The sequence below is a fragment of the Erythrolamprus reginae genome, chromosome 11 (assembly GCF_031021105.1).
Source record: "Erythrolamprus reginae isolate rEryReg1 chromosome 11, rEryReg1.hap1, whole genome shotgun sequence".
In the NCBI taxonomy this organism is placed as follows: domain Eukaryota; kingdom Metazoa; phylum Chordata; class Lepidosauria; order Squamata; family Dipsadidae; genus Erythrolamprus; species Erythrolamprus reginae.
The window spans coordinates 18,484,763-18,508,744 of record NC_091960.1 but is presented as its reverse complement, the minus strand read 5'-3'; the positions used below and the strand labels follow the sequence as shown (position 1 = coordinate 18,508,744).

Below are 23,982 nucleotides of genomic sequence, written 5' to 3'. Positions count from 1 at the left end.
ACGGAGCTCCACGGAGCTGCTTCCTTATTGGTGCTTTATAATTCTTGACTTACAGTGAGTTGCTCAGTGACCATTAAGTTACAAGCAGTAATGGGCTGCTGCCCCCACAGGGGGGCGGGGAGGACGCAGTGGGGATAGTAAGTCTATGCACTATTTATTGAATACTTAATAGTTTTTTAATTGTCCTTCCTTCTCTAGTACATTAGTATGATCCTTAAATAGTACATTTTTACCCATAAACGCTTTCATCATTTTAATTATAATCTAGAACTGAACTTTTATAGCAATTGAAGAAAATTGAGCTCATTGCCTAATCTGTTATCATACTGAACCTTGTGGGTTCAGTACTAAACCTTTAAATGCTACTGTGCTCCTCAACAAATAATGCTGTCTATTGTTTGTCCTTTTTGTGGCTATTCAAATAATGTGACTTAATCCACTGAAAAAGAGTCCAAGCACCGATTTGAAAACGTATCTTGGTCGGTAAGCCACTCCCACGCAGTCACATGACTTTTAAGTCACACCCACAAAATAAGCCACACCCACCGTGTGGCAGTAAAAATTTTGCCAGCCCATCACTGGTTACAAGGGACCCAGAAAAAGGTACTTACAAAGTACCACCCTTTGGAATGCAAAATCATCCAGTTATCTTCTTTCCTGAGAAGGATACTTTGCCCAGGAACCCTTTATATGCTCTAGGCCAGGTGTTTCATAGCCTTGGCAACTTGAAGATGTGAGGGCTTCAACTTGCCGGTTAAGGATTTCTGGGCACTGAAATCTACACATTGCAAAGTTGCCATGGTTCAGAAACATTGCAACCTTTTGTTATAGCCAAGAGGAACGTTGGGTTTCCCCATTATTATTTACGATAATAAATCCTTCCCTGATTCCTGATTGTAGGCAAATCACAATCCATAATGTGCTTCATTTCATTTTCGCTTAGGGCACTGAATGCACTGAATGAAGAATTCAATGATCTGTGGTTAACTGTTGACCATATTGAATTTTATGGTTATTGCCAAGGCTAAAAAGCATGCAGCTGAGCCATATATTCAATGCAATATAATTCTTGTTCCTAGCTCCCCTTCAAAGAGGATGTCATAGACATTGAGGAAAGCCAGGCTCCAGAAGAGAAAGGAAGGTTCTAGAACAGTGATGGCGAAACTATGGCACAGGTGCCACAGGTCGCACTTGCAGCCATATCTGCTGGCACGTGAGCCGTTGCCCTAGCTTAGCTCCAAGGTGGATGTGTGTGCCGGCCAACTGATTTTTGGCTCTCACTGAGGCTCTGGGAGGGCATTTTTGGCTTCCAGAGAGCCTCCAGGGAGATGGGGGAGGCCGTTTTTACCCTCCAGGAAGGCTTTGGAGCCTGGGGAGGGCGAAACATAAGCCTACTGGGCCGCCAGAAGTTAGGAAACAGACCATTTCTGGCCTCCATAGGGCCTTGGGGTGGGAGAGCTGTTTTCACCCTCCCCAGGCATTGAATTATAGGTGTGGGCACTCACTTATGTGCGATAGTGGGTGCACACACTCTTTCGGCACCCGAGGAAAAAAAGGTTCACCATCACTGTTCTAGAAGAAGGTAATACTTCAGTACATGGGCCAACCAATGGCCTGGCTCAACCTACCACTCAGTAGTGGGTTCTTAAACCCTTTGCTCCCAATATGCGGAGCATCCCACCCCCAGCGCTACCTGTTCGCAGAAACAGGTCAAACCAGAAGTAACCCACCCAGTGAAGGGCTGCAAAAATTTTTACTACCACACTGTGGGCATGGCTTATTTTGTGGGTGTGGCTTGCCAGCCATGTGACCAGGTGGGACTGGCTTGACAATCATCTGACCGTGGCATACAAAAATATACATTACCTACTATATAAACGGTATGTGTAAGCTCTCTGGAGGAATTATTAGCCTTGTGACAGATCACGCGCTTTCCCGGATTTGCTCAACTACAACTTCCAGGTGCTGATGATCTACTAGGTTAGGGAAAAAAGCTGTTTCCAACACCAGACTCCAAGAGAGATGTCGATTTCCGCCAAGTTCCTCTGTCTGCCCTCCTAAGTTGCAAGTAAATCCTTGAGTGCTTCCATGTGCTGTTATTTATTTAACAGTGAAGCTATTCAAAGAGATGACTCAACCTCTGGCCCATCCCCAATCCTTCCACACAACCCAGAAGAAGGAAAACACACACAGAGAGATACACAAATGGAAATCACCACCTCCTGGCATCACAAAACTCTTTTAACCCTATCCAACTCCTGCAACTCTTCCCTAGCAGCCACAACTCAGCCATTCTTCTCTTTCACTTCTATACTTCTATAAACTTCTATACAGAGTTGGATCGCTTCCCTTGAGTACTTCTATTAAAACCAAAACATCCATTAAATCTCAGGCAAAGAGTACTGCTATGAGAATTGGGAAAGGGAAATGTTTCCCCTTTCTATAAAAATTGCATTCAGCTATTTCTCACTAGCTGCTCTGATAAAGATAAAGGTAACAGTTTCCCCGTCCAATTTTTATTTTAATTTATTTTATTTTATTTTCGTTATTTTATTTTATTTTATTTTATTTTAGTTTAGTTTAGTTTAGTTTATTTTAGTTTAGTTTAGTTCAAAGGGACCTTGTAAGTCATCTAGTTGGACCCCCGCTCAAGCAGTAGTCCCTACATAAGTGATGGTGAATCTTTTTTTCCTCGGGTGCCGAAAGAGTGTGGGTACATGCTAATCATGCATGCATGAGTGCCCCTGCCCATAATTCAATGCCTGGGGAGGATGAAAATAGCTTCCCCCGCCCCCTGGAGGCTTTCTGGAGGCTGGAAGCAGAGTGTTTTCCAACTTCTGGTGGGCCCAGTAGGCTCGTGTTTCCCCCTCCCCAGGCTCCAAAGACTTCTCTGGATCCAGAAGGTAAAAACGCCCTCCCCCATCCCCCCTGGAGGCTGTCTGGAAGCCAAAAACGCCCTCCCAGAGTCTCTGTACGAGCCAAAAATCAGCTGGCCAGCACACACATGCATGTTGGAGCTGAGCTAGGGCAAAGTCTCACATGCCAGCATGGCTCTACGTGCCATCTGTGGCACCCATGCCATAGGTTCACCATCACTGCCCTACACCATTTTGGACAAAGGGCAGTCCAGTTTCCCTTTGAAAATCTCAAGTGTTGGAGCTCTCACAACCTCTGCAGGCAAGCTGTTCCGCTAGTTGATCGCTCTTGCCGTCAAAAAGTTCTGACTTATTTGCAGGTTGAATCTATCTTTGGTCAGGTTCCATCCATTATTCCTGTCTGACTTTAGGGGTCAGTGGTCATGTGCATGTCTCAGCCAAGGGAGCCAGCATTGTCCTAGGATGCTTCCATGTTCATGTGGCCGACATGAGTACACATTGACATGCACAGAATGCGTTTACCTTCCTACCAAAATGGTACCTATTTATCTACTTGCTTTCAAACTGTTAAATTTTTTTTAAAAGGAGCTGGAACAAGTAACAGGAGCTCACTCCATCATGTGCGGCACTTGGTCTTGAACCCAGGCTGTCAGCTTTCCAGTTTGTTTGTTTGTTTGTTTGTTTGTTTGTTTGTTCGTTTGTTCGTTCGTTCGTTCATTCATTCACTCATTCACTCATTCATTCATACATTCATACATTCGGATTTCTAGGCCACCCTTCTCCAGCAGATTCTGGGCAGTTTACAGAATAAAAACAATACAAAATAGGAAGTTATAAAATCCAACCATAAAAGCTACTCATGAAAATCCAAACATATAAAAACAAATCTTAAAACCCCGAAACATTAAAACCATTCAACTGACTTCCTCACATCACAGTCATACTATCAACCGGAGCAGAATGTTAACGCTCAACGGTCCCAGGCCTGCCGGCAAAGGTGTGTTTTTAAAACCTTTCAAAAGGCCATCAGAGTGGGGGCAGTGCCATCAGAGTGGTTCCAAAGGACCAAAGCCATCACAGAGAAAGCTCTTCCCCTAGGCTTTGACAGACTACATTGATTGGCTGACGGGACCTGGAGAAGGCCGACTCTGTGGGATCTGACTGGCCACTGGGATACGTGAGGCAGGAGACTCCTATAAGTAGTCTGATCCTAAATCATGTAGGGCTTTATAGGTAATAACCAACACTTTAAATTGCGTTCAAAACCAACCGGTAGCCAATGCAGCTCACGGAGTGATGGTGATATATGAGTAGGCCTTGGTAGGCCCAAAACTGCTCACGTGGCTGCATTTGATAAGTTGTTGTTCTTATTATGTTATTGTATTATTGTACTGTTGTGTTATTGTGTTATTGTGTTGTTGTTGTTGTTGCTGTTGTTGCTGTTGTTGTTGCTGTTGTTACTATTGTTATTATTATTATAGGTCAGCGGTTCAAATCTCACGAGTGGCTCAAGGTTGACTCAGCTTTCCATCCTTCCGAGGGGGGTAAAATGAGGATCCGGATTGTGGGGGCAATATGTTGGCTCTGTTAAAAAGTGCTATTACTAATGTGTTGTAAGCCACCCTAAGTCTAAGGAGAAGGGCAGCATAAAAAATCGAATGAATGAATGAATCAATGAATGAATAAATCAATCAATGAATCAATCAATGAATCAATCAATCAATCACCCTGCGAAAGAGGTTGTTCCTCCCCACAGTGGTTAAAACTACTCTTTTTGCATTTCCCACAATGCATCAGAGCCATGCAAAATTAAGGGTATTCTGGGAAATGGAAATTTGCCACTTCCCACAGCAAGACAGCCTGGAAACTTCCCACAAGCTGGTAGGTTTGAATGTGGCAGATTGTGACGTGGGCATATCAGAAGATTTACACGAAGAGAGAAAGCACTTTCAGATGGAAAGCATGCTTGCTGTCTTCGAGATCTTTTGTGAGATCTTTTGGCACTGACAACGTCATTCTTTTGAAAGCATTTTTCTATCCGTTGGTTGTCCTGCAGGGAGTGCAAAATGTTTTGAATTCCAAACACCCTACCAATCAATCGCCCTGCTTCATATTCAAAAGTCTGAGTGCAAAATAGGGTGCTTTCAACTATTCCGGAGGAATTTTAAGCTGAATTTATAGCATTTCAAACTTTCAAAACAGTCACTCATTCAAAACAGTCACTTTCATGCTTGAAATCAGGTATTTCTTACCCAGATTGTTTCCCCCAATTCAGATCCCCCTACTTAAGGGTGGCAGCAAAAATTCTAGCACATTTTTTGACAGTTCTTATAAATTCAGGGGGCAATTCTTAAAAAGCTGTTTGTATTCAGTTCTAGTTTTAAGTATCTACGTAACTCCAGAACAATTATTTTTCTTCTTCTTCACCCGTTAATTAATGTATAGTTTTTACTCTTTAAACCTTTCAAATCACTTTCCGACTTGCTTCAGAGAACTGAGGCATATTAAAAATAAAAAGACATAGTAATTTAGATTTTCCCTTTGCCCTTTTTTTGGCTGCTTCTGTCACTACTGTCTACTTGACTAGTTGGTTTTTGCAATATATAACTTAAGCCAGCAATGTAGGGTTAAGAGAATTAGCACAATTTAGCTTGAAGTGTTAGTGCTGCAATTAGCTATAAGAAGAAGGCGGATGCGTCTCTCTTCCTGTTTATTTTTCTGCTAATTTTCTCTGTGCAACTGCTTTGTGCTAAATGCTGGTTTAATGTATATGTATTATGTAACTAAGCTTAAAGTTGGTTGTATGTATTGAATACAACTTAATTTGTATATGTATTGAGACTATTGCTTACTGTAATATGTAAATGACTAGGACTGGAACTGACTACGCTATTTGTCTACTGTAAATAATAATATTTAAACATTCAATGTATGTGGTCTAATTATTTGAAGTACTGCTCATGAGCCGAGGTGATGCAGTGGGTAGAGTGCAGTACTGCAGGCCACTAAAGCTGACTGCTAGATTTGTAGGTCAGTGGTTCAAATCTCATTACCAGCTCAAGGTTGACTCAGCTTTCCATCCTTCCAAGGTGGGTAAAATGAGGACCTGGATTGTGGGGGCAATATGCTGGCTCTGTTAAAAAGTGCTATTGCTATCATGTTGTAAGCTACCCTGGGTCTAAGGAGAAGGGCAGTATTAAAAAAAATCAAATAAAGAAACAAATAAATATCTGTGTGAACATTAGCTGGATATCTATAACCTCCATGTTTAGTCTCCGTGCATACGCTCAGTAACTCTGCTAACTCCTTAATACTTAACATTTTCTCTGTACAGCCCCTGAAGTACTGGAAGATTGCTGTCATGTCTCGCCTAATCAGAGGTGGTTCTTCTCAGTTTGCACTGGTCCTATAGAACCGGTAGCAAATTGCTGCTGATGTCACAATGATATCACAGAACTGGTTCTGTCGATGCCAGTCTATGGATGCCACCATGTTTTTTTGAGAGGGGGTTAATTTTTTTTTGGGGGGGGGGAGGATTTGAAGCCCACAAATCCTAAAGTTGCCAAGTTTGGGGACGCCTGCTTTAATTCCCAATTCCTGCAGGTAAAACACACTGGAAAAAGACCACGTGAATCTTGTTTCTTTGACCACATTCTACATTTATTGGGCTTGAGAAAAGGTGGTTTATAACCACACAGGTATCATATACAGGTAGTATTCCTATATACATCCATTCAGCAACCATCTGAAGTTACCACAGCACACAAAAAAGTAACTTAGGATAGTTTTTCACACTTATGACTGTCACAGTTTTGGTCGCCATGATGCAAAAAGGATGTTGAGACTAGAAGAGCAACAAAGATGATTAGGGGACTGGAGGCTAAAACACGAAGAACAGTTGCAGGAGCTGTATGTCTAGTTTGATGAAAAGAAGGACCAGGGGAGACATGATATCAGGGTTCCAATATCTCAGGGTTGCCACAGAGAAGGAGTCAACCTATTCTCCAAAGCCCCTGAGGGTAGAACAAGAAGCAATGGGTGGAAACTAAACAAGGAGAGAAGCAACTTAGAACTAAGGAGAAATTTCCTAACAGTTAGAACAATTAACCAGTAGAACAGCTTGCCTCCAGAAGTTGTGAATGCTCCCACACTGGAAGTTTTAAAGAAGATGTTGGATAACCATCTGTCTGAAGTGGTGTAGGGCAGTGTTTCCCAACCTTTTTTGAGCCGCGGCACATTATTCATGTTTTCAAAATTCTGGGGAACACTGAAGGGGGGGCGGGGGGGCTAAAGAAAAGTTTGGACAAAAAAAATATCTCTTCCTCCATTTCACTCTATTTCTCCCTCCCTCTTTCTCTCTCTTCCTTCCTTCCCTTCTTTCTCTCCATCCCTCTTTCTTTCTTTCTTCCTCTCTTTTTGCTCTCTTTCTCTCTCCCTCCTTCCCTCCCTCTATGTCTTTCCCTCTCCCTCCTTCCCCCCTTTCTTTCTCTCTCTCTCTTGCTTTCTTTCCCTCTCCTTCTCTTGCTTTCTTTCTCTCATTCTCTCTCCCCTCCTTTTTCTCTCTCTCTCTTTCTCTCTCGTTCACCACACCAGCAACAGAGAGAAAAAGAAAGAGCGAGAGAGAGCCGGAGAGAGAGTGGAGTGCGCAGCAGCCATCAGCCTCCTCACCCTCCCAGACGTCCCCAGCGCCCGGCCTCGCGCCGCCTCCCGTTAGCCCGGCCGAAAGCCACACAGTCCCGGACTCCCAGATCGCTCGCTTCTCCGGCCAGCGCGGCGCTTTCCTGGGCAGATGGCTTTGCTGACCGGAGAAGCGAGCGATCCGGGAGTCCGGGACTGTGTGGCTTTGCGCCATGAAGAGAAAACGGCAGCAGGGAAAAGTCGGCCGTTTTCTCTTCATGGCGCAAAGCCACACAGTCCCGGACTCCCGGATCGCTCGCTTCTCCGGCCAGCGCGGCGCTTTCCTGGGCAGATGGCTTTGCTGACCGGAGAAGTGAGCGATCCGGGAGTCCGGGACTGTGTGGCTTTGCGCCATGAAGAGAAAACGGCAGCAGGGAAAAGTCGGCCGTTTTCACTTCATGGCGCAAAGCCACACAGTCCCGGACTCCCGGATTGCTCGCCCCAAGGCAGGAGGCGGTGGCGGAGGAGAGTGGGCGGATCGGGCGGGCAATGGGGCAGGGCGGAGAAGCCAGGGGCGCGTTTGGCCGGAGGCACCGTGGGGAGGCAGGGGCAGGGAGGTGCGGCAGTAGGTGCCTCCGGCCAAACGCGCCCCTGGCTTCTCCGCCCTGCCCCATTGCCCGCCCTATCCGCCCACTCTCCTCCGCCGCCTCTCGCTGCGGCACACCTGACGTTGTCTCGCGGCACACTAGTGTGCCGCGGCACACCGGTTGGGAAACGCTGGTGTAGGGTTTCCTGCCTAACCAGGGGGTTGGACTAGAAGTCCTTCAAGGTCCCATCTAACTCTGTTGTTGTTGTTGTTGTTGTTGTTATGACTAAGCAGGGGGTTGGACTAGAAGTCCTCCAAGGTCCTCAATAAATAATAATAATAATAATAATAATAATAATAATAATAATAATAATAATAATAATAATAAATATAATAATAATAATCATCATCATCATCATCATCATCATTATCACTACTACTATAGCATCCCCATTGGTCAAATGATCGAAATCTGACCACCATGTCATGATGTAGATGATGTAATCGCCATTTGTAACTTTTCCAGCTGGCTTCGGACCAGCAAAGTCAGTGGGAAAAGCCAGATTTGCTTAACAAGCTCATGATTCACTGAACAGCTGCAGTGATTCGCTTAACAACCATGGCAAGAAACGTCATAAAATTGGATGCAACTCACTTAGCAATTGCCTTATATAGTAATAGAAATTCTGACCCCAGTTGCGGGTTGTAAGTTAAGAACTACCTGTACTGTATATGTATATGGGGAGACATGATAGCAGTGTTCCAATATCTAAGGGGCTGCCCCAGAGAGGAGGGGGACAAGCTATCTTCCCAAGCACCTGAAGGCCAGACAGTGAATAATGTCTTTTTTCACAATAACTGTAACTATTTACTTTAATGAGTCTATCTTGCGTGCAATAGCTCTGGCAGCCAGCTGAACAAGTCTGAACGCATGTAGACAAAAGCAAGGTTTTGTAAACCACCACCAGGAAGTAGCCTTAATGCGTATAGTATACAAAACACTCAGCCTATTGCCACAGAGAGAAAGAGAGAGGCTCATTTGCCTAAGTCAAAGTTGTTTTTTGGCATTACTACAGATCAGATGATCTCTGTAAGTACACACAAGTCAACTTGCTTTGCAAAGCCACCAGGATTTGCAGAATGAAATTTATTTATTTTTTTAAAAAAGAAGACACTTGCACAGAGAAAATGGAGTGACTCAAGCAGTGTTGGTTGTAAGAGTGAAGGGCTGCAAAAAAAATTACTACCACACTGTGAGTGTGGCTTATTTTGTACGTGTGGCTTGCAGGCCATGTTACCAGATGGAAGTGGCTTGATGATCATTTGACAGGGTGACTTAAAGGTCATGTGACAGGCTTAAAGGTGGCCAACTTGACATCACACGTCAAGGGTTTAGGTCAGGGCCGCCGATAGGCCGGTACTACTGGTACTATGCCGCCCAGTCCCAAGTTTTTCCTTATTTCCAGATTGCATTTCTTCTTGGTGAGGTTCTGCCCATTGCTTCTTGTACTACCTTCAGGTGGCATGGAGAATAAATAGATGCCTTCTGCTCTGTGGCAGCCCTTTAAGGATTGGGAAACTACTATTATATTCCCCCTCAGTTTTCTAATTGTTGAGCTAAACATACTCCTTCTCTTAGCCCTTGGTCATAGGATTTAGCCTCTAGGCCAGGGGTGTCAAACTCAATTTCATTGAGGGCCACATCAGGGCTGTGTTTGACCTCAGAGGGCTGGGGGAGGGCTTGCCCATGGTGTGTGGCCATGGTGGCATGGCACGGGATTTGGGGACAGTAGTTTTAAAATGGCGGAGGGGGGGGCAGACACTTAGGCTGTATGGGGGCCCAAAATTCCTTATGGCGGCCCTGGTTTAGGTCAGGTTTAGGGTGCCTGGCCTCTCCTCGTCTCAAGGAGATAAAATTTCCCTATCTATTTACTATTACTGACCATCCAAAATATACTATTTAATTCTATGTATATATGCCATATGTGTATGTACATATTACACACAGGCACACCAAAACATACATTATCTACTATATAAACTGTATGTGCAGATACACACACACACACCAGCCCAGCTCTTCTAAAATTATACACATTCAACCTCATTTACTGCGATAGGAAAAACATATCCAGAGCCCAGAAGGGGGGGGAAAGGAAAAATAAAATCAAAAATTTTCTACTGGTTCTGCGTACTTGACCGTACCCATAGGAGCCCATCACTGGTTGTGAGATCCAGGAAGAGACCCAATCGTCTAAATATTGGATTACTTATTCAATCAAAAGTTAATACACTTTTGGGAAACTGACTTCATGCAACAGATTGGGAGAAGGCCAGGAGTAAGTGAGGAGTGTACGCATGCAGAGCAACCCTAAAATGTTTCCAGCTGTTTGGATGCTAACCAACCAAGGAGGCCAATTCACCATTAGCCTGATTCCATCTCCACCCTTTGTCTCCTATCTCCATTAAGGTCTTTGGCTAAATACCATCTCTGCTAGAAAATAGGAAAATGTCCACCATTGCCAAAACTGGATGAAATTCTCCGTGTTTGCTCGTGCCTGTTGGTCGTCGGAGAACTGGCTGCAAAGGCAGAGTGAGGCACTGCCCACCTTCCCGGATGCCGCCATTTGGGTTATTTTACTCTCTGCGTATGCACAGTATGCTTTGCACATGCGCAGAGGGTAAAAGAACCCAAATTGTAGCATACGGACAAGTGGGCCAGCCTCGTGCTGCCTTCACGACTGTCTCTACGATGACCGACAGGAGCGAACTGGGAGAATTTCACCCCTGCTGCCTACGAACTAGAAGTCACTGGCCAGCGGCCTCATGGGTGTCTAAAACAGAGATGACAAGACAGCATCAACAAAGATATTCAAGCTGCATGCCTGCATCAGTAATGGGTATGGCTGGGATTGGGCCTCTGGCAGTGGAAATGGAGATGCACATGCACCTCCACACCCCCGACGCATGCACACATGAGATTTAGCTTCTGTGCATGCACAGCAAGTGAAATCTTGCACAAGGATGCTTTCACATGCAAGATTTTGCTGATTTTCAGGCTTTTTTTGCTTCTGCGCATGCGTGGAAGGAAAGAAATTGCCCAAAATAGGCAAAATCTCATACGTGAGAACATTCTCATGTGAGATTTTGCTTGCTGCGCATGTGCAGAGGCTGAACCATACACTGACGGGGGGCGCACGCTCATGACAGTCCAGAAAGGCGTACTGGTAGCGGCTGGTAAGTGGAACCCCCACCTGGCTTGTACCCTGGAGACGCTGCTGACTAAACAAAGTGGTGTTCAATGATCTGAAAAGCAGACCTACACCTGCGGGAATACGCTAGGAAGAAGAAGAGTCCCAGCTAGAAAATGTTTGCTAAAAGTGCACCAAGGAAAGTTTATTTAATTTATTTAATTAATTTATTTATTTAATTGGATTTGTATGCCTCCCCTCTCCGAGGACTCGGGGCGGCTCACAGCATATATAAAAAAAGAACAGTAATATAATCCAATTAGTACTACAATATTAAAAACAATTAGAAAGAGAAGATTAACCTAAAAAATTAACTTATTAACCAAACATTCAGCAATCATACTTAAGGCATTCAGTGGTCAGGGGAAGATCTAAGAGTCCCAAGCCTGGTGGCAAAGATGAGTTTTTAAGCTCTTTCGGAAGGCAAGGAGGGAGGGGGCAGTGCAAATCTCTGGGGGGAGTTGATTCCAGAGGGCCAGAGCTCCCACAGAGAAGGCTCTTCCCCTAGGTCCCGCCAACCGACATTGTTTGGTCAACGGGACCCTAAGAAGGCCAACTCTGTGGGACCTCACCGGTCGCTGGGATTCGTGCAGCAGAAGGTGGTCTCGGAGATAATCTGGCCCTGTGCCATGTAGGGCTTTATAGGTCATAACCAACACTTTGGATTGTGCCCGGAAACTGATCGGTAGCCAATGCAGTCCGCGGAGTCATGGTGAGATGTGGGCATTTCTTGGAAGGCCCAAGACTGCTCGCGCAGCTGCATTTTAGATAAGTTGAAGTTTCCAAACACTCTTCAGAGGTAGCCCCATGTAGAGAGCATTGCAGTAGTCGAACCTTGAGGTGATAAGGCCATGAGTGACCGTGAGCAAAGACTCCCTGTCCAAATAGGGTTACAACTGGTGCACCAGGCGAACCCGGGCAAACGCCCCCCTCGCCACAGCCGAAAGATGCTGTTCTAAAATTAGCTGTGGATCGAGGAGGATGCCCAAGTTGCAAACCCTCACGGAGGGGGTCAATAATTCCCGCCCCCATGGCAGTGTCCCCTCTAATTTTTTTTTGGGGTGGGCGGAAAAGTATAGTGTCTGAGCGGCAGTCCCTTTGGGACTGGGCGGCACAGAAATAATAAATAAACAAACAAACAAACAAACAAACAAATAAAAAACCCACCCTGTTTTGCCTCAGAGAATTTCAAAATAAAATACTGTACTGTGTGTCTATAACAGTGAGCTCATAATAGGGCAACTCTATCAATATCAAAATGCCACTTAAATAGTTGAGCTAGTTTCAAACTAGATTTTGATTTTCTTTCTCTCTTCCTTACTCCAATTCTTTTTCTTTCTCTTTTCCTTCCTCTCTTTTTTCTATCTGTTTCTCTCTCTTCCTCTCTTCCTCTCTCTCTCCTTCCCTCTCACTCTTTCCCTCTCGGCTTCTGGGCAGGTTTGAAAAACTCTGAGTTAATGATGATTTTTAAGTGAGCGATTGCTCACTGCTCAGCTTAGAGGGAACTATGCCCCAGGGTGATGGACGGACAGATGGACGTGTCCTTGGGAGGCCACTCCATCTTGTCTGGATTGAGTCTGAGCCTGTTGGCACCCATCCAGACCCTGAAAGCCTCCAGACACCGGCACATCACTTCCACTGCTTCACTGAGTCTACATGGGGTGGAGATGTACAACTGGGTGTCGTCAGCGTACTGATGGTAACTCACCCCATGCTCTTGGATGATCTCACCCAGTCGTTTCATGTAGATATTAAACAGCAGAGGGGAGAGAACCAACCCCTGAGGAACCCCACAAGGTAGGGACCTTGGAGACGACCTCTGCCCCACCACTAACACCAACTGTGACCGACCGGAGAGGTAGGAGGAGAACCACCGTAAAACGGTGCCTCCCACTCCCAACCTCTCCAGCCAGCGCAGAAGGATACCATGATCGATGATATTGAAAGCTGCTGAGAGGTCAAGAAGCACCAGGACAGAGGATAAACCCCTGTCCCGGGCCCGCCAGAGATCATCCATCAGCGCGACCAAAGCAGTTTCCATGCTGTAGCCGGGTCTGAATCCTGACTGCCGAGGGCCTAGATAATCGGCTTCTTCAAGGACCGCTGGAGGTGGAGCGAAACCACCTTCTCAACAACCTTCCCCATAAAGGGAAGGTTCAAGACAGGACGATAGTTATTAAATAAGTTCTAAGTTTTTGCAGCCTGAAACATGATTATCCAGATGCGTAGATTGGACTCCTTAGAAACACACAGGCATAGACCTGGCAATCCAATTCAACTGGGGACAAAGAGCAAGCGTGTCATGTAACCCTAGGAACAGAATTAGCCTTTGGTAGCCTTTGCAAAGGTTTCCATTGAGACAGAAAGTCCAGTTTGACATGACATGCCAGAGTGAAGGCCAACAAGAACTATATCATACAGCAAAATAGAAGGTATATTGTGTCTTGTATGTTTTGATATGGAAAAATTACCTTGAAAAGAACTGCATCATAATAGGGCGGTAGACCAGGGTGGGGCAGCTATGGCCAGCAGTGGGTTGCACCTTGTACAAGTGGAATCGGCGATCCATTAGCGGAAATAGAGATGTGCATGCATCTCTGCGCCCCCGACTAGTGCAAGTGTGAGATTTGGCTTCTGCACATGCACCCGTAGCAAAATTTCACATGAGGATGCACTTGCAGATGAGATTTTGCCCATTTTCTGCAGGTTTTTTTATTCCACGCATGCGCAAAAGCAAAAATATCACCAAAATCACCAAAATCTCACTCACATGCACATCCTCCCGCGAGGATGCACACGCCCACCCACCGGATGCACACCCACGCTGGTCTCCAGGAGCCTTGCGGTAGCAGTGAAAGTAGGAACCCCTGCCTGGCTATGGCAGGTTTACAACCTGTGGACTTCCATTCCCAGAATTCCTGAGCCAGCACGCAACGGAAGTTATTTGCTGGGCGAAAAGTTCTTTTCTGCCATCTTGTGAGCTTGACCAGAAGAAGCCGTTTCCTACCTCACACATCTGCAGCTGGAAGGTGCGGCGTTCCTTCTGCAGGTCCTCCGTGATTTCGACAGCCGAAGGTTCAGCCTGGATGACCCCCAATATCTTGGCTCGCTCCTTCTCCTTTTCCAGCTTTGCTCTAAGGCAACAGAGAACCCCAGAGGCAACAGGACAGTTAAGAGTTGGGATCATTTGTGATGTGCGAATGGTTGTGTGGGGAATTCTACAGGTGGATGGGGCTGCAATCTGTCTGAAATCTGTGGCCATATTTTAATAAAGATTGCAACGCAGGGAAACGCCTTGAAGTCTGGTTCATGCCGTGATCTACTTGGCTCAATCCAGGTCACAAGCTGGACTGACAGCTACTAACTAGCTTTTCGGCACGGAGGCCAAGATACCAAGATCACGCTGAGGCATTTCACAACAATGGCAGGCAGTCCTCAACTTCCGACCACAATTGAGCCTAACATGTTTGTTTGTTATTTTGTCAAGTACTTATTGGTACAAAGATATAACAATGTTTATATACATGATACTAATAGAATAGAAACATTAGGACAGGGGACATTAGGCAGGCTGGTGCACTTATGCATGCCTCTTACCGAGCTCTTAGGAATCAGAAGAGGTCAACAGTAGATAGTCAAAGGGTAAATTTTGGGAGTTAGGTGATGAAATTATAGAGTCAGGTAGTGAGTTCCAGGCATCAACTACAGTGGCACCTCTACTTAAGAACTTAATTTGTTACGTGACCGGGTTCTTAAGTAGAAAAGTTTGTAAAAAGTTTGTAAGTAGAAGCAATTTTTCCTATAGGAATCAATGTAAAAGCAAATAATGTGTGCAAACCCATTAGGAAAGAAATAAAAGCTCAGAATTTGGGTGGGAGGAGGAGGAGGAAGAAGAGGAGGAGGAGAGTCGCTGCCGAAGGAAGAAGGTGAGGGGAATCAAAAAAATCCCAAACTTTAAGGCTTTAAAAAAAAAAGAGGGCCTCCCATACACCCGGTGCGAGGCTGCCTCAAAAAAATCCCAAACTTTAAGGCTTTAAAAAAAAAAGAGGGCCTCCCATACACCCGGTGCGAGGCTGCGCCAGAGAGAGAAACCCAGGTGGGCAAGAGGGGGGAACCTCCCGCTCCTTTGATTGAAAGACGGCGGCTGCTGCTGCTACCTGCTTCCTCTTCCTTCCCATGCTGAAGGGCTCCTCTCTCCTCTCGCTCACTCACTTTGTAACCGACTCCTCGGTTTGGCTGAAGCTGAGTTGATCCGGCCAGGGTGAAGCGCCCCCTTTTGCCTTTCCATGCCCAGATGCTCTGGGAGGCAACCTTGTGCCAGGTATATGGGAGGCAGTGCAAGGGAGTCGCCACAGCAAAGTGGTTTATTCTCTCTGCAAGCATCTAGAGAAAGGAAAATGCTCCGTTAGCTCTGGGCTGCCCAGAGCGAAGGGAGCGTTTCTTTTCTCTGGGCGCTGACAGAGGTTTATTCCCTTTCCAAGTGCCCAGAGAAAGGAAAATACTTCTGGACTGCCAAAGCCTCCTTAAGTGCCAACGAAAGGCTCCTCTGGCAGCCCAGAAAAGTCCAAGATGGCCTAGATTAAAGAGGGAATGGCAGAAAACTGGCCGGGTCTTTGTGCTGCTCAGGTTCTTAAGTAGAAAATAGTTCTTAGAAGAGGCAAAAAAAATCTTGAACACCCAGTTCTTATCTAGAAAAGTTCTTAAGTAGAGGCGTTCTTAGGTAGAGGTACCATTGTACTCGGTTACTAAAGTCATATTTCCTGCAGTTGAGTTTGGAGCGGTTTACTTTAAGTTTGTATCTGTTGCGTGCTCGTGTGTTGTGATTGAAGATGAAGTAGTTGTTGACAGGAAGGACACTGTAGCAGATGATTTTATGGGCTATGCTTAAGTCATGTTTAAGACTTTCTAAACCTAGGATTGTAAGTCTAGTTGTACAGGGTATTCTGCTGTGAGTGGAGGAGTGGAGGGGTCTTCTAGTGAAGTATCTCAGGACATTTTCTAGAGTTTTTATGTCTGAAATGCGGTGTGGTTTCCAGACAGATGAGCTGTATTCAAGGATTGGTCTAGCGAAAGTTTTGTATGCTCCGATTAGTAGTGTGAGATTATCGGAGCAGAAGCTATGTAGGATTAGGTAACAACTCTTGAAGCCTTTTTGGTGATGTTGTTGCAGGGGGCTTTGGCACTTAGGTCATTTGATATGAGTCTTGCAAAGTCCAAGAGTTCTTCAAAACACTTTTTTTTTTTTTGCTTTTGGGATCCGTAGCACTTTAATCACCATGGCCAGGAAAATACCGGATAGCCCAAAGGCACATTGTAAAGGACACTCTCGTTGGTTGGCTGGCTGATCCAAATCCCACAACCTCCCTTCTGGCTTGTCCACAACAAAACACTTTTGTTTAAGAGAAGATGGAAGAATTAAATCCGCTTCTGCCAGAGGCAGTAGGGGTTGGTTACTCACACTTTAGACTCGTAATCCTTCCAAGCCTTTTCAATTTGCTTCTTGGAATCCTGCCCAGGGAAAGAAGAAAGGAGAAGAAATCAGCAAGGGAGTCACCAGAGGGTAAAAACACGCACACACAAGCACCCAAAGCATTGAGGGAATTTCCTCCTGCCCCCCCAAACCTGCAAACACATATGGATCTCTCCAACCTTCTCCATGGGGAATGAAGGTTGGTAATCTGGGCTTCTCAGGAACCTTCATAGCAATGTGCCATTGGTGGCGCAGTGGTTAGTGTGCAGTACTGCAAGCTACTTCTGCTGACTGCCAGCTGCCTGCAATTTGACACATTGGAAATCTTACCAGGCTCGATTCATGTATATATGAAAGTATAGGTTAAATTACTAATGGCAAAAAAACCATGTAGAAACATAGAAGATTGACGGCAGAAAAAGACCTCATGGTCCATCTAGTCTGCTACTATTTTCTGTATTTTATCTTAGGATGGATATATATTTATCCCAGGCATGTTTAAATTCAGTTACGGTGGATTTACCAACCACATCTGCTGGAAGTTTGTTCCAAGCATCTACTACTCTTTCGGCAAAATAATATTTTCTCACATCGCTTCTCATCTTTTCCCCAATTAACCTCAGATTGTGCCCCCTTGTTCTTATGTTCACTTCCCTATTAAAAACACTTCCCTCCTGAACCTTATTTAACCCTTTAACATATTTAAATGTTTCGATCATGTCCCCCCTTTCCCTTCTGTCCTCCAGACTATACAGATTGAGTTCATGAAGTCTTTCCTGATAAGTTTGATGCTTAAGACCTTCCACCATTTTTGTAGCCCGTCTTTGCACCCATTCAATTTTATCAATATCTTTTTGTAGGTCTCCAGAACTGAACATAGTATTGCAAATGTGGTCTCACCAGTGCTCTATACAGCGGGATCACAACTTAATGTACCAACTGAAATGGTGACATAGGATAGTAGTATACATATTTTGACACGAAATACTGTAAAATATATTGTATAGTGTTCTTAATGCTTATATTTGTATGTGTTCTGTATTTGTTCAATTTGATTTTTGTCTTATTATTTTTGACTTTTATTTATTTTTCTTTGTCTTTGTTTTTTTTGTTTTTGTATTTTGTATTTATGTTTTTTAACATTGGAAAATAAATAAATATTTTTTTTAAAAAAAAACCTGCTTGCAATTTGCCAGTTTGAATCTCACCAGGCTCAAAGTTGACTCAGCCTTCCATCCAGGTGAGTAAAACAAGGACCTGGATTGTTGGGGGGGGGGGCAATATGCTGACTCTGTAAACTGCTTAAAGAGGGCTGTAAAAGCACTGTAAAATGCTAATGCTAAGAGCAATAGCATTTTAGGCTTATAAACTACTTCATAGTGCTGTTGACCACTCACTGGGTGGTTTAAGAAGTAGATGTGTTGTTTGCATATTGCCTCCCACAACAATCTGGGTCCTTGTTTTATTGACCTCAGAAGGATGGAAGGCTGAGTCCACCTTGAGCCCCATCAGGATTGAACTTCAGAGTTTGCCTGTAATTCTGCACTTTAACCACTGTACCACCATGCCGCCTTCATTGTTTTTGGAGTCGCCAGGGTACCTTTAACCCAGTGCTTCTTAATTATTTTATGTTACAGCCCCCTAGGGAGAATTAAACATGTCACATGCTGCTACCCCCAAACTCTCCGCCGGGACGATTGTTTGCAATATTCGGCACATTTTTGCTGAAAAAACCTCAAGCAGCTTATCAGTGTGATTGAGGTGTAATGTGTTTAAGTGATGCCTTAATTTATTTGGTTTCATGCTGTCCGCTGCCAACATTTTTAGACACAGTAAACATACATATCTTCCCTTGTCTCCCACCGTAGTCATGGTGAAGCCAAGCGCTACATACACTTTGTCATATTTTCTCATCTTAGCTTTCAGGAGACTTACGTTTGTCTCATTATCTCCGTCTCTCTCCTCCTTTCTTTTCATCCCTGTTAAATATTTTTCCATGGTGTCTCTTAAGGGTTTGCTATATCCATATCTCCTATTCTGTGTTGTATGCTATAGTTTGGTATAAAAAACCCCTACTCCTTGCAGCAAAGAAAGGCACCTTCCCTAGGGTCATGCCCCCCCCGGCATCAATCCATGCGCCCCCAGGGGGTCCCACCCCACTATTTGAGAAGCATTGCTTTAACCATTGCATCCATCAAGGCACTTTCATCATTTTAGGAACCCGATGCTATTGGCCCATGGGCTTAGCAGCCCTATAGCCAGGTGTTTGTCAGAAGAAGTGTGAGGTTGGAGATAGAAGAAACATGTATTAGAAAAAGTCTAATAAAGTAAAAATCTATTTTTGTGGGGGGGAGAGAAGTTTAAAATGAAAAGTAAGCTCTTGTTCAATATTCTAGCATCAGTGCTTATTGCATTACTCAGAATACCAAACTATCTTGAAACTATCTTCAACCAGGCATTCCTCTGGAAACAACTTGCATGTGTTTCTTTACTGCCTTCCTCCCCCAACCCCAATATATATTCCCCTACTTTTATCCTACTTTTTAATTTCAAGAATTTTTCAGGTCAAGCATGGATAGGAATGAAACAAAAAAGAGTTGATCCCAGAAAGGTCCAAAGTCAACATTAAAATGTGAGTTGTTTCTTTTGTTTGCTCTGTTTGTGGTGTGGTAGGAGAATTCCTTTCTGGTTCCCAGCATCTTTTGCACAATTGTGATGTGACTGCTTTAATGAGTCATGCACAGCTGCTACAATCACAGCCCAGGGTCTCAAAACACCTCTTTCTGAGTCAAATCTTTTCAAGTGTTGCACAGCATGAGTGCATCAATTCAATTGGAATGTAACTTCTGGCTACAGGGCTGCATCTTTGCAACTTTCTTGACAGCCAGATGGAAGGTGTTTACCTTTGATTTGGTCTCTCACCCAAGTAGTAACCAAGTTCACACCTGCTTAGCTTTTGCAAGACTAGCCAAGATCATTCAACAACCAAGATAAACTAACACAGTGATTCTCAACCTTTCTAATGCTGCGGCCCCTTAATACAGTTCCTCATGCTGTGGTAACCCACAACCATAAGTCTGGCATCAATTCTTCCAACAGAGCTTTAAGCTGATTGGCGGGGAGGTCAGAGGGACACCCCCACTGTAACCACCTGATTGGTCGGATTGTAAAAATATATTCCACGGCACCAGAATAGAAGCTTTAGTTCTTAGCACCATGGGAAATTTGTCTTTTCCCATGGTCTTAGGGGACCCCTGTGAAATGGCCGTTCAACCCCCAAAGAGGTCCTGACCCCCAGGTTGAGAACCACTGGACTAGCAGGTTGTAAAACGTTTCCAAATAAAAAGATCAATCAGTTGTAAGGTTTTCCGATGAGCCTTGGTGGATCAGGCCCATGGCCTATCTAGTCCAGTATTCTATGTCTCACAGCAGGATTATAATAGGAAATCACAACTGCGGGATTTTTAGCTGGTGTTGGCCTTGATGCACATCTAATTCTTGTCAGCAATCCAGGTTGTTGCGATGTATCAGTGTTGTACATGTACACATCCAAACAGTGTGGTTTTTCGTAATTGACTGATGGAAATGTTGTCAATGCAGAGATTTTCTAAGTCCCATTTCAAGATTTTTTGGTACAGCACCCAGTATGCAATTAATCACTGGGACCACTAGAGCCAGTTTATGCCTAAAGCAGGACTAGAACTCACAGTCTCCAAGTTTCTGGCCTGAATCCTTACCCACTACACCAGGAGTAGGTAAAGTTGGCTCTTCTATGACATGTGGACTTCAACTCCCAGAATTCCTGAGCGAGCATGATTGGCTCAGGAATTCTGGGAGTTGAAGTCCACAAGTCATAGAAGAGCCAACTTTGCCTACCCCCACTACACCAATCTGGCTGTCAGAGTGGGGAAAATGTTGCATTTCTGCCTGCCTGCCTGCCTGCCTGCCTATCTATCTATCTGCCTATCTATCTATCTGCCTATCTATCTATCTGCCTATCTATCTATCTATCTATCTATCTATCTATCTATCTATCTATCTATATATCTATCTATCTGATTCGACTTCTATGCCACCCAATCCCATGGGACTCAGGGCAAGCAGTATAAAAATACAATACAACACAAGTGAAAAGAAGTCAAATTGGTCATTCTTTCTCAAGTGGATCAGGTAAAATTGAAGCTTTATTTGAAAAGAAACCATCACAAAAACAACATATATGATAGAATAAAACATGTTCTTTCTAATTAAATAAAAATGAAGATGATTGAAGGTGAGAAAACAGAGAGTGATAGAAAAACACTTGCTCTTTCCAGTGAAGAGCTCTTTGTTTTCTCACCTTCAATCAACTTCATTTTTATTTGATTAGAAAGAGTACATTTTTCCTATCATATATGTTGTTTTTGTGATGGTTTTTTTTTCAAATAAGGCTGCAAAAATCAGTCAAGTGGACACTTGATCAACTTGCTCAAGTGTCTCTTGGTCAATCCCATTATAAAAACCCATAAAGCAGTCTAATCAAAAACAAGCATGTATACCAATCAAACACAATTCATCTGTGAAAGATGTCAGAATCTAGTATAAAAGATGAATTACATTATCTCAGTCTTCGATTGAATTCTGATTTGGAGTTGGAATAAGTTTAACATTAGGGTTATTATTAGATTTACTAATAGATTTATACTCCTAGCAATGAGAAAGAACAGATGATCCGCTTACTGTGGCTCAAAAGTCAAAGAAGAAAAGGAAGAACCAAACAAGCAGAGGTGTCTCCAGGGTACATACAGTCAAGAAAATCAACAAAGCAGCCATAACAGTGTGACCAAAGCTCTGTATCTCTTTTACATGTAGTTTCAATCACATTCTCACAACCATTTATTGGACTGTTTCGACTACAGCCTGCAGGCACTCCTGGAAAAAACCCTACCCAACCATGCACTTCAAAAGCTAAGGCTCTCCAAAATAATTCCACTTTTAATTACGCATGGAAAGACAACAATTATGAGAGGCAATCAAATCTCCATGGTGCAGTCATTCTACAATGCAGGCACATTAAGTAGAAGAGATCAGTTGAATTCCACCCCTTTTGCCTCGCCAAAGCGAAGGACTGATAGCACATTTTCCCAGAACATACGAATCAAGCAGGTTGAAACTGGCTAAAGCAAAGTGTCCCAACCCCAGGACTGTGGCATGCCAGCAATTGGGCCATGCAAACATGGGATGCAGATACCAGGGATGGAGGCAGTAAAGGGCAGCCATTCACAGCCCTAATGGAATGCTCCGATGGGAGAGGGAGGGAGTGTGTTGGAAAGATGATGTCACTCCTGCGTCGCCCGCGTCACCCACGTCGCCCACTTGCCAGAGTCTCCGCCACGAGCTGCTCTCCTTCCTGGAGGATTTCTTCCTGCTGGTGGCTCCCAGGCGGGACTGACCACCACCACCGGCCAGCCAGAGCAGCAGAGACCCCCCATTCAGTCCTGCCCAGAAGAAATCCTCCAGGAAGGAGAACAGCTCATCGGGGAGACAACACTTCCCCGTTGCCCGCTTACCAGAATCTCCCCGATGAGCTGCTCTCCTTCCTGGAGGATTTCTTCCCACTGGTGGTTCCCGGCTGGGACTGACCACCGCTGCACCTTACAGGACCCAGCCACGCGGCTGCTGGCCAGCCGCATCGGCAGCAGCAGCAGAGGTGCCCCACACCAATCAGATGAGTGCCCCGTTCTCTGGGCCCACCTAGCAGGGGGCACTATTGCTGCTGGCGGGGGCGTCGAGATTCGGCTGCTGCCCATGCACAGAAGCCAAATCTCGGGTGCACAGTGTGCGCAGCTCCATTTCCGCCAGTGGAATGGCATTCCATGACGTTCCACTTGCTGCCCAACCCTGGATGCAGGCACCAAGGACTGGTTCTGTGGAGAGAGGACTGGACCAGTCTGGTCCTCTCTCCACAGAATCAGTCCCTGGGGCCCTATAGGTTGGGGTCTGCTGAGCTAGAGCATTTGAGAAGCTCACAAATCTGGTTTTAAAAAAGAGAATGAGAGACAGACAGAGAGAACCCTTCCAATGTCATTTCCCAGAATTCAGGCAGTGTCAAAGAGTGGCGGTGGCAGCAATCCCCATACCCTAGAACAGCTGATTGGTGATATTCCAGGAGGCTGATCCAACTATCAATCAGCTGCTCGGCAGCAAAAGTTCAGAAATTCCTGTTGCCAGAAGAGGCAGTGACAAATGGCATCAGATAACACCGCCAACACACTAACCCCTTTCCACCCACCAAAATATTCAGTCCATAAGACATGCAGATTTTTCCACCCAGGTTTTTGGCATGGAAGTGTCTCTTATGGACCTAAAAATATGGTAGTTAAAGGTTTTTCTCTCTCCAGTTGTGTCCAAGATGAGCGGTATTCATCTCCGTTTCTTGGCTAAGGGAACCAGTGTTGTCCAAAGACAATTTCCATGGTCGCATGGCCAGCATGCTTAGAGAAACATAGAAGATTGACGGCAGAAAAAGACCTCATGATCCATTTAGTCTGCCCTTATACTATTTCATGTATTTTATCTTAGGATGGATATATCTTTATCCCAGGCATGTTTAAATTCAGTTACTGTGGATTTACCAACCATGTCTGCTGGAAGTTTGTTCCAAGCATCTACTACTCTTTTGGTAAAATAATATTTTCTCACATTGCTTCTCATCTTCTCCCTGATTAACCTCAGATTGTGCCCCCTTGTTCTTGTGTTCACTTTCCTATTAAAAACACTTCCCTCCTGAACCTTATTTAACCCTTTAATATATTTAAATGTTTCGATCATGTCCCCCCTTTCCCTTCTGTCCTCCAGCCTATACGGATTGAGTTCATTAAGTCTTTCCTGATAAGTTTTATGTTTAAGACCTTCCACCATTTTTGTAGCCTGTCTTTGGACCCATTCAATGTTATCAATATCTTTTTGTGGGTGAGGTCTTCAGAACAGAACACAGTATTCCAAACAGGGTCTCACCAGCGGGATCACAATCTCCCTCTTCCTGCTTGCTATACCTCTATCTATGCAGCCAAGCATTCTACTTGCTTTCCCTACTGCCTGACCACACTGTTCACTTATATGAATATGCAAAAGGCATCCAGAATGCTGTTACTTTCCCCCTGAAGTGGTACCTATTGATCTACTTGCATTTGCATGTTTTCA

At 44.6% G+C, this 23,982-nt stretch overlaps 1 protein-coding gene across 7 annotated transcripts in view; it reads right to left on the bottom strand.

The window, feature by feature from the left end:
* ASAP3 (ArfGAP with SH3 domain, ankyrin repeat and PH domain 3) overlaps positions 1-23,982 on the bottom strand; it is a 175,046-nt gene that overhangs the window by 73,580 nt on the left and 77,484 nt on the right. For all 7 annotated transcript variants that reach the window (XR_011560334.1, XR_011560333.1, XM_070764522.1 and 4 more), the window contains exons 5-6: positions 16,789-16,838; positions 14,338-14,464 (exon numbers count right to left, since the gene is read on the bottom strand). Coding sequence is in view for 5 of the 7 variants with exons in the window: in XM_070764522.1 (XP_070620623.1) it covers positions 14,338-14,464; positions 16,789-16,838 (177 nt within the window). In the remaining 2 variants the exon portion in view is untranslated. The remainder of the gene's footprint in view (positions 1-14,337; positions 14,465-16,788; positions 16,839-23,982) is intronic.